The sequence below is a fragment of the Engystomops pustulosus genome, chromosome 2 (assembly GCF_040894005.1).
Source record: "Engystomops pustulosus chromosome 2, aEngPut4.maternal, whole genome shotgun sequence".
NCBI classification, from domain to species: Eukaryota; Metazoa; Chordata; class Amphibia; order Anura; family Leptodactylidae; genus Engystomops; species Engystomops pustulosus.
The window spans coordinates 83118522-83136850 of NC_092412.1; the positions used below are offsets into that span (position 1 = coordinate 83118522).

General features: G+C 41.8%; 1 protein-coding gene across 3 annotated transcripts in view; it reads right to left on the reverse strand.

Annotated features, from left to right (window-relative positions):
• Positions 1-12851, reverse strand: part of RBM26 (RNA binding motif protein 26) — a 32881-nt gene extending 20030 nt beyond the window's left edge. For all 3 annotated transcript variants that reach the window (XR_011853124.1, XR_011853123.1, XM_072135408.1), the window contains exons 1-11: positions 12640-12851; positions 10636-10754; positions 8151-8287; positions 7560-7648; positions 5734-5880; positions 4707-4924; positions 3700-3960; positions 2689-2928; positions 1859-2002; positions 1322-1483; positions 211-319 (exon numbers count right to left, since the gene is read on the reverse strand). Coding sequence is in view for 1 of the 3 variants with exons in the window: in XM_072135408.1 (XP_071991509.1) it covers positions 211-319; positions 1322-1483; positions 1859-2002; positions 2689-2928; positions 3700-3960; positions 4707-4924; positions 5734-5880; positions 7560-7648; positions 8151-8287; positions 10636-10754; positions 12640-12698 (1685 nt within the window). In the remaining 2 variants the exon portion in view is untranslated. The remainder of the gene's footprint in view (positions 1-210; positions 320-1321; positions 1484-1858; positions 2003-2688; positions 2929-3699; positions 3961-4706; positions 4925-5733; positions 5881-7559; positions 7649-8150; positions 8288-10635; positions 10755-12639) is intronic.
• Positions 12852-18329: the final 5478 nt, after the last annotated feature.

Here is an 18329-nt window from a genome sequence, read left to right on the forward strand (position 1 = left end):
GACCACAAGGAATAAAATATTTTAGATACCATTGTTGTGGGGGTTGCAGTGTTTGTTGGGACTTTTACCTGCAGTGCCTCCATTGCACTTTTAATTTACATAAACTTTCTAGCACAGGAGTCATCTTCCTTTGCAGTGTGTAGCACAAGGTGCAGAAGGATATAAATAACCACCCGTCGAAGCACAGCAACTTAACTTTGCCCAACTTACTTGTCAAACCAGGGTTTTTTCAGAGGTATTCCAGAGTCTGCAGGTGTGAGATTTCTTTTCCGAGAATCAGAATCCACTACAATTCGCACATTATTGTTGACAGGTTTTTCTAAACAAAAATACAATACAATAAGAACAAAATATAACAAATCCATTTGGAGGCCCTTAAGTGAATGCATTTGGAGAATTTGCCGATTTGCTTGTCAGGTAACAATCTCTTAGTGGAAACTCCAGAAGCTGGGCTACAATGTGTACTTGCTGATCTGTCAGCGCTTTGCTGCCCCCTGCTGAAAACTGAATAGACATTGAGGACGAAGGAATGATAACGAGTTTGTACATAGACTACCGTATATACTCGTGTATAAGCCGAGACCCCTAATTTTACCACCAAAAACTGGGAAAAACTACTGACTCGAGTATAAGCCGAGGGTGGGAAATGCATTGGTCAAACCCCCCCAGTAGTATACAGCCCGCCAGCCCCCAGTTGTATACAGCCAGCCTGCCCCCACAGGCCTTAAAAAAATAAACTTATATACTCACCCTCCGATGTCAGCGCGGCTTACCGATGTCCCCGATGTCTTCTTTCTTCTCCACGGCTCCTCTTCTTTCTTCTGTCATGGACGCGGCCATGTTTTCTTCGTGGCCGCGCATACTATGACGTCAACAGCGGCCACTTCATAGTATGCGCCTGCTAGAAGAAAACATGGCCGCGTCCATGAAAGAAGCAAGAAGAAGAGGAGCCTTGGAGAAAAAAAGAAGACTGAACACGCTGACACCGGGGACATCGGTAAGCCGCGCCGACATTGGAGGGTGAGTATATAAGTTTATTTTTTTTAAGTGGGTATTTTTTTTTTCAAATAGACTCGTGTATAAGCCGCGGTGACGTTTTTCAGCACATTTGTGCTGAAAAACTCGGCTTATACACGAGTATATACGGTATATGCTCCTTGAACAAGGCCCTCATTAGTGATATGAAACAAAACTAAGTTATAAGTCAAATGTTTTAACATCTGACTGCGCCGTCTCATTTTGTTCTTACATGTACCCCATGATTTGTACAGCACTGCAAAATATAATGGCACCATATTAAGAGTTGTTTTTATTATAGTACCTCGTGGTGGCAAATCCATATCTCCAGACGTCAAGCCAATCAAATTTGGCCTTTGGGCATGTACACGATGCCTATACACGGGTCTTGATGAACTTGTTAAGCTTGGGGCTTCTGGATTGTAACCATCACCATCATACGTTTCAGGGAATAAAGGAATAGGCCCTGAAGACATAGCACAACAAGGGTAGACATGAATATACATAAACCTGACCTTAGCAACAGAAACTTCAGACTACTTTGAACACACAGTACAAGGCCACAGTATCCCACAATGCTGCATCATTTCAATAGGAAGCTACTTTACAATACAAGTTTCTATCCAAGTGTCCCATGGTTTACAGAACTAGACCAAATAATAGATGTGCGGAGTACAACTCGGGTTTCTCATTAAACATCATACACAGTGATAAATTTGGCGCAGAAGACCGGTCTAGTCAAACTCCACAATGGTGTAATGTGCCATATAATATTTTCAAATATTTAAAGTGTGCCTTCAAGGAGTGACATCACTTACATAACAGTACACAATTGATTTACCTGCAGCAAAAAGCGAAGGTGGAGCAACCGGTGGAGGAGGATGATGGATGCCAGTAGTCACTACCGTAGGGACAGAGCTTGTGGCAGAATTGGGAGGAGCATCCATTCCAGCAGGCTGTAAAGGTGGAAGGGGTGGAGGTGGACCTACCAGATAGAAAACACAAAGGGGATCGTTAGTCAGCACCTGTAATGAGGAGAGCCCAGCCAAAAACAATGTTGGTGGAAATTTTTCAGAAGTGTGAGCGCAAAACAGTTCTAGTTGATCATGGCAACTAATAGGAGCTCAGCTTTCATTTTATAAACTGCTGTGGGAAAGCCAAAGCTGAGCTTTCATTGGTTGCCATAAGGAACTAGAACTCAGACACTTCTGACACAGCGCAGACCCATTTAGTGAGACTGAAGAGCAAATAGGGCATAATAAAAAGAAAGTGGAAAGTGATGATTGAAGGAGAGGCAAACTATATTTTAGTTACATAAATAATACCTTCAGATTCATTAAAGAAGGGCGGCGCTGGTGTTGGTGGGGATTTGACCTTTAGCAATGATGCGCCTGTTATGGTGTAAGTGACAGTTGCCTGTTGCTGGGCAAGGAACAAGGGAGGCGGAGTTGGCAACATGTGCATCGCAGTGCAGACCAATGGGAGCACAGAAGATATTTGACGGGCAGCTGCTGAGCATGCAGAAGAGTGAAGCTTAGCTCTGTGCTGAATGCTCGCTCTAGTTTGTGACAAAGAATATTGCTGAAGGCTGCCAGGTAGCCCTGCAGAACCTGATAGACCCAATTATAATGTCACCCACACCCTCTCCAGATACAATGACTAGAAATATACCTGTAACAGGTGGAAGGCTGGGTGGAAGTGGACCTGGGGGTGGAACTGGTGGCCGTAAATTGACTGGGGGAGGGGCCAGAAGTGAGGGAGGCGGTGGAAGTCCTGGAGGGGGTGGTCCTTCTACTACAGGTGGCTGTGCTGGGAATGGAAGGATTCCAGGTAGGTTCACATCTTCAACAACTACAGGATCACTGCCATGATCAAATGGACATAGATCTCCTCGCATACAAAATCCTTTCTCTGGAGAATAAGAAAAAAAATAAATAATGCTGTTACAGGTTCATAAAGATACATATGCAGAACTACAAGTATTTTAGAAATAGGATTCAAATTTCCTGTTATTGATTAAAAGAGGGTGCCCAGACATACATATATATACATACATACATACATATGGCAGGCCTTTGGAGGCTATATAAACAGACAATAAAAACCCCAAAAAGCCTATCCTGCATATCAGTCCCCATTACGTTTGTGTGAATGAGCCCTTAGTTTCAATGCTGTGTCAGGTGAGTGGAAGTAGTTGAGGAGTTTGTAAACAAACAGGGGTTCGCCACTGACTGAGTGGGAGTTAGAAGGAGGTAAGAATGTTTTTGTTTTATTTTTGTTTTTAAAACCCACCAAGCTATGGTATATAGGTTTTTTTTATAGCCTGAACAACCCCTTTAATAGAATTGAAAATGTAGGCATGTATTCATAGTCTAGTGTGAGCAGGGATCATACACTACAGACAGTAAACTCTTGTTCACATGTATGTGTATGTTTAGCTCTGGAAATGTAATGGCATTATCATCCATGAAATATTTTAGCAACCAGTAAATGCCTGCAGATGCAGAACAATGTCACTTCTATAGACATTTGATGGGTGCATCCAATGCAACAAAATCTGTCCGGATACATGCGGATGGTAACAGTTGTCTTTACAGACATACAGCAGTGTGTAAAGACACAACTAGCCAATTGTTCAAATGATATACAATGCAGATAATGTTAGGAGTGAAAAATCTATACCATCATAGTCCCTGCAGCGCTTCTTAGGCATTGGCGGTCTGATATAGTTGCTGCGGTCCACTTGGTCTTCATGGAATTCAGGCCAATTCTCAGATGAATTATTGCCATGATGTGAAGGAGTGATCACTGTGATGGTGCTGCTTAGAGTTGGTACAGGATAATGTGCCGTTCCAATGTGAGGCACTGTAGAACTAGTCTGGTAACCATCTTCTGAGGGTTCTGGCCTCTCAAGATTATACTTGGGTTTTCCAGAATCCTTGTCTAACAAAATAATAAAAATAAAGATAAATATATATAAATATATACACACACACAAAGAAAATGGCACATTAACAAATACTGAATCATAATAAAGTACCCAAAAGACTTTTTGGATTTGTCCCCATTTTATAAGGTATCACATAAATACAGGACAGGAGAAAACAAGTTGATTGTTAAGGTTCCAACTGCAGGGACCCCTGGAATTGAGAATGGGCACCCTCAAGCACAGGGGAACCTGTTCTCACTAATGGGCAGGGCAGCCCCTATATAGGCAAGAAGATTACAGACGCTCCTCCATTACTCGACCATCTCTTTCAGCATCAGAGATTACTAGAATATCCCCCTACGTCTACTGCTGTTCATTGTGTCCCAAATTGTCAGTGGTAAGCGTGTCCTGGGCATGACAATAGCATAGTGCTGACAATAGCTTTGTTCTTGTTATATTTACAAAGTTACTTTACCATTAGCTCCATCAAGAAGCTTTATGAAAAGAGGGTGCCATGAGAAACTGGAACAATTTTTTGCTCGCAGACAATCAGAGCCCAACTTATATTTTACCATGGCAGTATAGAAAATTCAAACTTAGCTCTGATTGCTTGCCATGAGAAACTAGAACAGTTTTGCTCTCATATAGTCTTGATAAATAAGGTCCCCCAAGAGTATACAATGGCAGTGGCAAACACAAAAATCTGTAAATCTATCATGTCAGACACATACGGCACATTAAATCTACACTCCTCACACACCTCTGCTCCTCGTTCTACTCCTTGTTCTGCTGCGGCTTCGATCTCTGTCTCGATCACGTGGTCTTTCTTTACTCCAGCTGCGGCTACGACTTCTGCTGTAACTGCGACTTCTTCCTCTTCGTCTGTTGTATCTATCCCGATAGGAGTCTCTCCGGGGAAGGTTACGCTCATGTTCCCTTTTCCGAGAACGGTCATCTTTTTTTCGGTCGTCTCTACTCCTAAAACAAAAATGAAAACACTTATAGTGCATCGAATTTAATTGTATGGAGAAAGATAACATTTTACTAATAACTGGGTTTTCCAGGAAGTACTGTTTATAGTCGATCAGCTATTACTTCCTGTGGATTGAGAGCATTAAAGTCAGGCTGTAGTAGGTGCATGACTGTGGTCGGGACAAAACCCAAAGTCTTTAAACAAACAGAGCTCAGGCAGAGATGAAAAGCACCCCAGCTAAATGAGAGCAGGGAGGGAGGCAAGTATTTGCTCTTCCAGCCATATATACTTTTTTTGTATATACCTGGATAACCCATCTAACAGGGTAGTATCTGGTGACAGTGTCCCTTTTAAAGAGTATTTTTTACCGTATCATGCTTTCCTTTATAATCTCAGCTACAAGAATATTTGTTGTGCCATTTGGCTAATAAGGTACACTCGTGGGCCCGTCAACCACCGCCCAAGATGGGGGTAGTAACAGACAGAGCTCCCATTAATTTACTATCCGTGTCCTTTGAGCAGACCTAGTAGTCTCAGCAATGCCATTTGGCTAATAGGGTTAAGCAGTCAAAGCTGTGTAATATGCTTCCAACCAAGAAATGGATTAATTTTTTAGCCAAATTGCATTGCTACTAGGAGTATGGAGCTGTAACATGCTGCCGTTACACAGGTCTGCTTATTTCTTTTACTATGGAAAAAGATGAAAATTATTACTAATCCTGTCTTCATAATTTGAGTAAAACAATAGTTTCAAGAAATCTCAATTTTTAATTTGAAGAAAAAATTGTTTCAACAAAAACAATGATTCTCTTACCTTATATTCTTTGAGCTCTGCACTTTACTCCCACTCAGACGACCGGATGTAGTATCAACATCTTGTTTCTGCTCTGGGCCGCTTGATCGGAAAGAGGTGGCAGACGCGCCCTCTCTGTCAGAGTTACTACGTTTTCTAGTATTCTCCCTGTGAAATTAGAAAAATAGCGTTTAAATGCAGAAAGGGTAAATAACTTTTAATCTTCCAGAAGTCCACACATGGGGCTTGTGTTTTGCAAGACAAATTGTAGTTTTCAACTGTACAATAGGTTAAAGGCTTCAAATAGTTTATAAAATTGTTTAGGATAATTTCTGCAGTTGGAAGGATGTTCAGCTACTTTTCACTATGAAAACACAACGAAAAAAGTAACTGTTTTGCATTATTTTTTGACTGCCATATATTTTGATCACTTTGTATTCTCCATTGTCTATTCTCACATGGTTTTTATTACATTCTTTGGAATGCAAAGTGTAGATTTAAAGGGGTATTCCAGGAATAAGCATAATTCATATACAAATGCATCCTTAAAATAAAAGATGATATGTACCTAGTTGTTATTTAAAATGTTGCTCCCCTAAGCAGAGAAATGTTGTGGACATACACTGTAATGAAGCAACAAAATTCTACTAGCCCTCTAATCCGTCCTCTGATTTTCTCTTCACGGAGCAGACACAGGACACAGAGGCTGGTCACATGTCCACATCACATGTTCTGCACCTGCCTGTGCAGGTCATGTGATCACCACTACATTTGGCTGTAGTTGGTTCGTTGCAGTGCATCCAGTATGTCCAGTGTTGTGGTAAGACGTCATCTCAGTGAAGAAATGTGCAGTTATGGCAGTTACACATCATTACTATGGTAACAGAGCAGGACAGTCTCTTAGATCATCACTGGGAGCAGAGCATAAGGGGGAGGAGCTGTAACAGAACTAAAGGATCATGGGAGATGTAGTTTCTGCCCACTTTAAAAAGCCCATAACATTTTGTGACTATTTAAGCTCCATTTTGTGACTAATGACATTGAGTTTTGTTATATTCATTTATTCATAACCTTATGGATTTTTGTAGGAGATGTTCATTTCCCGGAATACCCCTTTAATGATGCTAGAGAGTTTTTTAGGGGAAATATTTACCAATGGATTAACAACAAAAATAACAAATCATCAGGTTCCTGTAGATTCTTATGTTATAAAAATCAATTGTGCCGTCACATACAAAGTTCAAAAATGTACCTCACGGGTCATTAGGGAGTTTCCCTTCATCCTCTGAGTCAAGATGTCTTGCAGAAACTTCTGACTACATCACTCACTGCTCAAGCAACTCCCTCACTAGTGTGGGCTTCTCACTTGCTCTGATGTGCTCCTGCCCAGTAGCAAGAGGAGGCAAACAATTAAATAATTAGGTGCAATGGTATGCAAACTCTGGAGCGAATTACCTTGCTCACTGCCTAGAGATCAGCTGGAAGAAGCTGCAAATGTGCAGCAAGGCAGAGGGCATAGGTGTCCCCTAGTCTATTCACTGTGCATGGGAGAGAACGGCTTGATCAGTTACAGCGACGTAGTCAGAAGAGAGGGGGCGTGAGTGAGCTGTGAGAGCCGCTGCTGCCTGACTTCTTGACTCAGAGGATGGAGGAAAACGATACTTGGTTGATCAGTGGAAAAAAAGCATTTAGCAGTAGCATTTACACCTAATGACTAGTTTCTTCAGCTAATCACAAATACCATAACTGTACTGAAATCATTGGAATATCATCTATTAAAAGAAGCAAAGCCATGGACAAGAGGTAATGTCCTCTTTAAAGAAAAAAAAAATGAAGTGTGCAATTACTTAGTATCTCTGTGTCGTGTACTTGATGGCTGTGGGCTATGATTTACTCTTCTTGCAGCTTTTTTTTCTTTTTCATCATCTTTGGGAACCTGAAATAAAAGAGAAGTTAGAAAACATAAAATGCAGATACAAAAATCTTTTCATACTCTGATAATAATTTAATATTTATTAGATTAGACTATAAAGATAAATAGAATAAAATATCCTTTTCTCAGCTGCTATAGGTGTACCGTTGATGTGTTTTAGTACATCAAACACATCTGGATGGTAGCCAATGATAATGTACTTGTCTTATTTGGTTTAGGTTACATCTGCAGCCTATTGATGTTTTTACTGGGGAGAGATAGAGGCACAGATTCTGCTGTCTTTTTTGTTATTTATGCTCCTCAATTTGCATTTCACAACTCAGTACTGCTGTATAATGTCCTCTATGCTGCTGCTATGGATAAACAAACCAGAATCTTCTCTTCTCTATCTGCAGTTTTTGAAAGAATTACTCATTATTACAATTACAGGTGTGAAAGTATAAGTTTTTACCATAATGAATTTATTAGACAGCAAAACTGTGTACATTTTTTTTTTTAAATATACCTCTTCGATCTGGACTTCTTTTTCTAGGTCTTCTAATGGGTCTTCTTTTACAATGACTGTTGAAGTTGGTTCAGGAGGTGGGAGATAGCTCTTTGTGTTCACAGCTTCAAACAATTTGTCTACAAAAGTTTGAGTTTCTAAAAGAAAAAAAAAAAAGAATTTATAGTATTACATTTGTAAATTCATACTTCAGATTTAGTTAACTTTACATTATACTCTTGTCAACTTGGTATATGACAAGGTGAATGCTTTATTTAAGTGAAGGACAAAAAGAATTTATAAATCTAATTTATGCCAAAAAACCGTCATACACTCCGCAACATTTATCAAAAGGTTTCAGACAATTTTACAAGGAGTGTTCCCTCTATAAAGGGGTTATTTCAGAAAAAGGGGAATGTCCAAAGTTGCCTCTGCTAATAGGGAGTGCGGAGTATGACAAGCCAGTCTTAGAAAGAACCTGTCACCAGAGGGCTATTTTTCATCCCTCTACAGACATGTGAAAAAAAAGAACTGAACAATGGAAGCATAACTGATGAAAACATAGTTGTGGACAAAAACGTAAGCAAAATTAATCCTTTGTCACAGTGGTGAGCGTAGCCCAAGACTGTCTAACTTTGGGACACTTGATAAATCTGTTGAACCAACCAAGTGGTTATGCAACATTTTCCAAAATAATAACATAATGCTCGCATATGCCACCATTTTATGACCAATCTCAACTCTGGGACCTCCCCCAATCATGAAAATGAAAGGGTTACAGCGCTGTCATGTTTAAAGGAAATCTACCATTTGATTTGATACATTGTGCACCAATCATACCTTGAGAATGCTGTAGCTGCACTGATGCAGAAGCATATCTTGTTTAATATCCGCGTTTAGTGGTTTTGCTGAATAAACAATTATAACATTAAGGACAATGGGAAAGCTGGGTGCTACTTGCTGCCATACTTAAACACATGACACGTGGAGCTTGCTGAACTGTCCAGACAGGACAAATCAACCTGAGCTGGATCACTCATACACAGCAGCTGGGGGATGGTGCAGGGATTGATTACTTCTGCACCTCAGGCACAACACAGTGATTACATCATTCTCAAGCAGTACATATTTAATGTGAGAGGAGAAGAGCCAAGCCCCAGCTTAGGAGCGAGAGCACCTCATTATCATAATTTTATAATAGTTTTTTCAGCAAAACCACTCAGCTCATGGATTATACAAGATATGCTTCTGCATAAGTGTAGCTACAGCATTCTCAAGGTATGTTTGTTTCATAATGCATCAAATGGTAGATTTTCTTTAATATCAATCAGCTTTAGGTAGAGCTATGCAGCCTTCTAGCTAAAAAAGCAGGAAAAAAAGCAATTCCCAACGTGTTATATCATACAGCGAGAAACTTGTATGCCCAGACAGAACATAGTCTGAAGTAGCCCAATAAGAACAGACCTATTTACATGTCTACACATACCACCAGCATGTAATACTTTGGCTTAATGTCCTCAACGGACTTAACCATTTAAAGCATCGGTTTTCAACCGATGGGTCGTGACCCTGGCGGGTTTGGAAAAACAAAAACACAGGGGTTGCCTAAAGCCACGATTTTATAGCATTTTTGCCATGAATCGCAGCAAAAACGCAATAACACAAGTGCACACACTAGTTGCTGCGGGACCTTAAATGACACCATTCAAGGACTCTCGCTGCAGGGGGTCGCCATAGCAGAGATATATATATATATATATATATATATATATATATATATATATATATATATATATATATATATATATATATATATATATATATATATATATATATATATATATCTATATATATCTCTCTATACAGAATTACAGCTCCTACAGCCTGCCAGCTAAAGGACCTGTGATGATGTTCCAACACCCGAATTAAGTGATCAGTCCTGATTGTAGGTTTTATGATAAGGATTTATCTTTCCACCCCCCAACTTTAACACGGTGATATCACTTTTATGCTGTTTGGACTTTATGTGTTTGACTGCTTATGGTATAAGATACATATTTATCACTTTAACAAGCACTTGCCACTTTACTCTCTAGATTAACTTGCATTGTTTATACAACTAGTCTTAGCAGGTTGGGATTTCCTTGTATTGATCCACACCAGTGTTGGTCCATACCGGACCTATTGGGGGCTGTGAGCATATTACGTATTTATGCATTGTGTTACGGCACATGTGGCCATATGATTTTAAATGTTTTTATGTTAGTGCTCCTACATTTCAATAAAGTAAGGAGTTATGTGACAATATATTTGATGACTATCCTTTTTTGGCCATTTTTTATGCACATTCCCGCTGTTTAGTTCATGTTATACATTGAATATAGGGATGTGAGGCTAGTTAGTCCATGCATCAGTATCTACATATCCTTTGGCTCGTCACTGATATAACACTCCAATATAACCCTTTTAACCAAAGATGTAACACCAATATAGCGTGTGGTTTTACCTCTCTGAAGAAAAACGTCCAGCTGGTCTATGCACAGCGCCTTCAATTCTCTGTCAGTTTTATCCTTCTTCACCAATGCGACTACGTAATTTGCGAGGGCTGATGGATCAGCGTCACAACTGTAATAAAGAAGGAAACAGTCAAGGAATAAATCTTCCACTAGTTTATAAATGTCAGCATATTCTTCTAATAAACTGAATTAAACTTCTAGCTAGCAAAGTATACAAACACAATGCTAGGTGCAAACACTTCCCATGTGATAGACGGTGTACAAATAAGAGCAGCTGATGCCTACAGATCCTACTGACTGTGAGAGTGAACCGGCTGCACAGGACCGGGTCTGGTGTGTGATAAATGGACAGTGCGCACAGCACATTACACCCGTTCAGGGTTTCTGGTTTGCAGTTAAGTAGGGAGCCCTTGTATCATATCACTACAAACAGAGTCCTGTTCTCTGCACTGTGGTCGGTCGGTAAAATCCAGCCACACAAGGTTTATTTTTTCACAGGGCTGTGGAGACTGTAAACTAAAGATCTGACTGATCAACTTTCCTCCATAGTCCTTGTTTCCTGGTCACTCTAGCAGTTCTATCATGAGAGCAGATATTCACTACCAGTGCCTCATTCCTCTGATCTCTAGCAGAGGAGCTTCACCACTGAGTATGTACTTTAAGTCCAGGACACATTCATCTCAACTAAAAGCCTAGAAGAAGGGTGCACAACCCACACCGACAGGCTACACGCGGCTTGTCAAGAGCTAGAAATGTGTCTCACATCTTGCTGACGGAGTCCAATAAGCTCTTCCAAAGCTAAGGGAAGTGTTCATCGGTGTAGGAGTGGAAAGCACTTGTCAGATATACTCTCCTTCTCCAGATGCTGGTGCATACAACCAGCATGGGACACAGAGCAGAGAAGCAGAGTCTGAACATTTTATGACTATCCTGTCACAGCCTTTGTTTGTCACAGATCGACCTCTGCTACATGCTGCTTCCATCATAGGTCACGTTTAGCATAGAGACAAAGTATCCAAGTAAAATTGTTAATAGATGAATTTTTAAACATTTTGATACTGTGTAAGTGGCCTGTAAATGAGGTTTCCCCAAGAATTTTGTGGATAGGGGATCTATGTCATTTATGGGAAAACCAGCGCACCAAGAGCCTTTTACCCCATAGTATGAAACCACAGAGGCTCCTGGGTGAGATGGGTCATGAAGGGTGCAGCTATAGAAGCCCATGTACCACTCATTGTTATTGGTTATATGAGAACCTGTGCCATGAGATGCAGATGTTCACATCTTTTATAAGCTTTGGTGATGTTCAGGGCACAGACTCCGTTTTGATTACAGCGAGTGCAGAGCACCAGAGGGGTCAGCTATGCTCCTGGAACAGAGTACAGAAGTTTGGACAGAGTAAAATAAGGTGCACACAGCCCTGCTAAATGCAAAAACCAGATGGTAGACTCCCTTTAAATGGCTTGTCCACAGGAGGAATAGCAAGGCTGCTTCCTTCCAAAAACAGCTCCTCTCCTGACCATGGGTGGTGCAAGGTATTGCAGATAAGCTCCATCCACTTCTATACAGCTGAGCTGTAATACCAGTACAGACCATACTCAGGTGTGGCGCTGTTAAAGAAGCAGCCATGATATAAGGCACCATTCTAATTCAGAGGGGATAACTTGCTCTTGTGGATTCAGAATAGAAAAGGCAGCTGATACGTCGTAATAAACTTAGTCAATCCTTGTGCCCGTTCACTGAAACCCTCAGATTATGTGTGGGATTTGCACTGCAGTCATGTAACCATATCCTTAGGATACATTCACACACTGCTGATACATATAAATACCGCAGCACACGGAGCAGTCTCTGAGTGTAGCCCATTGTGTCCTATCACACGGTGCATCTCTAGACTCATCATGGTGTGCCGGGCCCGCGGTGCCATAGAGGTGGTGCACAGCAGCCACCATGGAGCAGCAGACATGCGCACATCACCCACAAGCTGTACTTACATGGGCTCCAAGGTCTTGGACAGCCAGTGCCTTAACGCATCGAAGTCCTCTATTATCATGTTGGCGCCTCTCTCCCGGAGCGGTAACAGTGATCCCGGCTGCCGGTACAGCTCCTATCGCCGTAACGAAACCCTCCAATAGAACGCAGAACCCTGTACTGTAAGATGGCGGCCACCAGAGATCGCGACACCTGAACTACGTCATCACGTCCAATACACGCACGGTGAGAGCGGACGCATGCGCAGTCTTGTACTGTAAGCCTAGGCGCTGGCATGTACCGGTAGCTCAGTCATTTCGCAGGTGAACTGGGAGGCTGTTACTACATGTTCTTCCTGGTGAACAGACGATTCATATAAACGGGCCTGCCGCTATAATATCAAACATGACACGTTTTATAAATAAAAAAAATGTACACTATTTATCAAAAACCATAAATATTGACTATTGACATGATTTCAATTTTATTTTTAGTAATTTTCCCTGAATTTCATTTCATTTGGAGTTTTTTCATTGCACAGATTATGAGATGTTGCCAGTAAGACGTGACAAGATGGAAGCTTGTGTATGAGTGTGGACAAGTGCTCTCTTATGCTTCAACAGGGGAGTAAACTACAGCGGAAGCAGCCATAGCAGCTGCTATGGGGCCAACCGTGTTAGGGGGCCCTGGCATCTTACCTGACACATTAGAGAATGGAGGATGTGCACCATTTTATACATATTATGCTGCACATTGCACAACATAATCTATATTATGCACATCTTCCACAGTACACAGCATGAATCAGTAGCTCGGATTAGGGACAGTAACTTCTCATCTCCAAGTCATTCCTGCTGTGTACTTCCCCCATATGGTCAGCACATAACACATCCTAGATCTTAATGAATGAAATATTTATTGAATTTGTTCTGTACAAAGTTGAATATGCTGATAAAAAACATCTGCAACACCCTCGCCGATGCAAGGCGGAGGAGTGGTTGCGAATACGTCCCACCATGTAGCTTGCAGCCTGTGTAGGGTCTAGTCAGCCCCACAGCATGTCACTACATAACACTACATAGTCCTTATAGGACACAGGGGAACACTGCAGTAGTAGATCCTGCCTGGCAAGGCAGGAGTTAAGTGTTTTGTGTGATGTAATTTGTGTCAGACAATCACATGTGTTACACACTGTTTCTGTGAGCTGAGATGTAATTGGAGGAGCAGCCACCACCTGACCAGGGGAGTTACAGGACCCTGTCAAGAAACTTACAGAAGAGGGGAGTCTCTCTCAGGAGAGAGAAGAGACCAGTTCTAGTCAGACCTAGGGGTCTGCAGAAGCAGACTGGAGTAACCCCAGTCTAAACTCTATACAGCTAGCATACCAGACCAGAGCAGGAAGAGCCTAGCCCCTGCCTGAAGAGTGGAGCTAATGGATAAGAGTTAGTGAGGAAAGGGGTATCATCCTACCTTCAAGGGTGATACCTGAAGCACTCCAGGATAAAGCTGAAGCATCCTTCCAGGACACAGCTATCTCCCAGCCTGCCCTCTGCATCCAGGCTGGCGCTCTACATCCTGTGGCTCCCTCCAAGTACATCTCAGCAATCCACTACTCTGTTAAAGGCACGTTCCAGCGGTTCCTGTCGGTTCCAATAAAGAACTGTAAGTTGTTTTTGTTCAACCTCTGCCTCCGTCTGGTCCCTGCTACTACAGCTGCCATCATCACAGGCACCCTGTCCACTACACAGAGACCCATACTCTAGACACCAAAGGGTTGCCCCAGGGAGATCCGCTATAGCAGCCTCTCACTCATCATTTCTTGCCAACACCACCTGCTGGAGACCTGCCAGGCTGTAGGACAGCCCTCCGGTTCCCCATACCAAGCACCGTGACACTAGCGTGCCTAGGCCGCAACCGCCAGCCACTCAGGTACTGCGGGCCCCGGCTGACTCCAGGCCCAGAGAAAAGGCTAGGCCCCGGTGGGGGATGTTGCACATCAAAAACGAATCATCAATAGAAATCAAATTTGTTAACCAATGGAGGCCTGGATTTGGAGTCAAAATTAAAGTGGAAAAAAAACATTGCCGATCCCACTTTTATGTAATGTCCTTAAAATAAGACAAAATGAAGCTAAGTATTGTGTGTGGGGCCTCTATGCGCCTGTATGACCTCCCTACAATGCCTCGGCATTCTGCTGATGAGGATATGGCAACTGCCAACTCCTGAGCAGGTGTCGTGCAACGCAGTGTCGATGGCTTTTTTTTGTATGATGTGCTGTAATTTTCAAGGGTATGTGCAACTTTTTGACACATTTTTATTCAGTTTTTTGGAAATGAGGTGATAAAAACACAGCAATTTTTACTTAATGTGTTGGGGATTTTTCATGACACTCCCTAACTCAAGGACAACCGACTTCCAGACAACCCCTAGTTATAGACGGACCTCTGCCCACTGTGATCCCTGGTGAAGCTCTCTGGATGCTTTACTTTAACCCCAGGCTGCAGTGATCAGCTGTAAGGTGTATTTAATGAAGTTTTATTGATAATCCTTATTCCCATGACAGCACAAAATTTTGAAAATCCAATTGTCACAGAGCCAATAAATTTTTGCCTGATACTACAGTTATAAAATATACCTGTGCCAACTTACAAACAAATTCAACTTCAGATCAAACCTAAAGAATCTATCCTGTATGTAACCCAGTGACTGCTTGTAATGGATATTGAAAGTTATTGCACTACATTTCCTCAGCCACTAGGGGTCAGCACAATATACTGTACAGGCAGTCCCCTGGTTTTTCCTGGGTACGTACATGATAGGTTCTTTAGGTTTGTTCTGAAGTAGAATTTGTATGTAAGTCAGAACTGTATATTTTATAATTGTAACTGAGGACAAATTTTTTTGTTTGTTCCAGTGACAATTCAGTTTTCACATTTTTTTTGCTGTAATGGGACCAATGATTATCAATAAAACTTTATTACAGACAACTTACATCTGATTATTGCAGTCTGGGACTAAAGGAAAGCATCCAGAGAGCGTCATCAGAGGTAACAGTGGGCTGAGGGGTCCTTCTGTAACTAGGGGACGTCTGTAAGTCATGTGTCTTTAAGTAGGGGATCGCCTGTACAAGTAAATGTACATAGCCCACTCCTAAGTAGATGGTCAGCTCTCAGGCTACATGTACTCTAGACGTTGTTTTATACAGGATGTAAGCAACGGGTCCGTAGCCCGGACTTGTCTCCAGTATGTGTCACGTGTGTTCTGTATCTGAGTTGTACGAACACAGATGTGTCCCGTACGTCATCCTTATTTGCAGACTGCAAAAACCAAAAGACTGGCTTATAATGGTACTGGCTGACCCTGATTGTGTTACCTAGCAACTGACCCGCAAATAAGGACTGCATGCGGATGACACCTGTGTGGATGGCATAGGCTGCAAATACAGACAGAATTAGGACCTGCATCAATATTTATGTTTCAGCATAATGTACAGGCTTCAGGTACAGGCCGGTTAGGGTCTACATAAAAATACTTTAGGATGTTTGCTAGCTTAGAAAAATACATCTAACACATGCCGTATCTTCATAGTAGTGTGCTTGAGGGCTAAAAAGTTGGTTATTTCAGGGCAACATGCAAAAAATAAAAACTTTTAGGGCAAAATACTTGACTGTGTAGTAAGAATTTATATACAGTTTGTAAGAAAGTGAGATGTGAAGTTTGGCAGGACAGGCAAATGAAGGGTGTTGGGCAAAAAGTCATGGATTTGTCTGCAGTTACCTAAGGGTTAATGCAGACATGTGGTAAGCAGGAGTAGTCTGTTATTTTGGCTTAGCTAGCATAGACACCTTTGTAATGTCCGTACTAGACCTGCATATTATGGAGTAGGCTAATAGTGGGATTCCTACTCCATCCGGGCTTCGGTCCTTGGTTTATGTAAAACCCACAGGTGCAGGTCACAGGTCTTGTTAGGCCCTGACAAAGACTACATATGAGAATCAGTAGGTGAGGCACAATCTGGAGAGCTGAATGCTGAACTGTGTACATACAGTGAAGGTAACTGAGTGTCTCCATATCCTGCTGGCCAAGCTGGCCAAATCAATAGCTTTTGGGATGTAAAACAACTTTGCCTATTATCTTTCTTACCTATATTCAGTAGTTTCTTTGCTATCCCCCTTCAGATTACCTCAAAGCTGCAATGGCTGCTTCCTATCAAGTGCTGATAAGCCCTATGAGTCCGTAGTTCATTTACACTATAGGCACATTTACTAAGGGTCTGACTTTTTCCAGACCGTGCACATTCTTCATGGCTAAAATGGGTTACACAAGTATTTAAGAAGTGTTTACGCTGAGATCGTGGCGCAGCTGCGCTGGCTTCCATGCGACACATATTAGGGAACATGTCCTGGGACGGTCCAACTGATTTGGACTGAGCGCCATATTTCACTTTTAAAGGGAACCTACCACCACAAATCTACCTATAAAGGTAGATCGTGTGGTAGGTGGATCAAGGGCTATCCTCACGTCCCCGCACTTTTTTTGGAACTTTTATCAAAGTTTTATGCTAATTTTATTATGCGGCTACTGGGGCGTGGAGTAGCCGCATCTGATGTTACACGAGGCGGCTACTCCACGCCCCGGTAGCCTATTTTCTCCTCCTACTCACCATCTTCGGCGCGCAGAACAGCAGGCCCGTGCCTGTGCAGCCCCGGCTTCGGAGCAGTGACCGCGCAAGCGGTGCCATAGGTTCGCCACCACTGCCCTAGTGCCTGGGGGCTGGAACCTGTCCCTATACATAGGGAGAGGGGTGCTATTCCTACTTACACTAGAGTGTCATATATGACAATATAAAGGGATGACATGCAGTGGTGCCCTAAGCACAGCATAGTAAGAGACATGATAACTCTTGCCCCAGGGGTTTTAAATAATCAGTCAAAATGAAGTACAGTAATGCCAATGCCCTTAGCACAGCATAGTAACAAACATAGTAACTCGTACAGCAATCAGGGTTTTAGACAATCAGTCAAGATTCCATGCGGTGAGAAAGGAGTATACCCAACTCCAGGGTTCAGTGCTAGTCCTTATATGTACCGCAATAAGAGGGGAATGTTCCCAAATCCCAGATTCAATATTGGTCCATCAAGTAACCTGGCTACTTGATGTACTGGTCGGTAAAATCACTATAGCTTTATTGTTGCGCTTTAATTCGGACTATAGCCTGCGTATGTTTATTTTCATCAGAAGGAGGAAATCACTTCTAGGAATCTTATATAACGATAACCAGCACTCTGCTAACATTGGAGAAAGATGACATAATTGTTGTGACAGGCTGCTAACTTCCTTCTCACGCAAACAGAAGAAGAAAATTAAATTTTGCCACAGAATGTGGCTTATGTCTATATTATACATAATGCAGCATTTGTTACAGAAAGGTCCTTCATGCTTTACACATAGATGGTTTGAAAACAGGCATATCAGGTAATTTTCAGGACCAAATATGAGTAATTTGTGAGTAGAGATGAGCAGGTTGTTTGAAATTCAGGTTCAACAGGTTCATCCGAATTTCCCAACAAAACACGGGAGCCAGACTTTGGGATGAACATTGACCTGGACACTAACCCCATTGAAGTGATTGGGGACTTTATTTTATCATCCCAAAAATATAAACTAAGAAATAATTTTAAAAAATTAAATAAAATAAAAATGGGTCACAGAG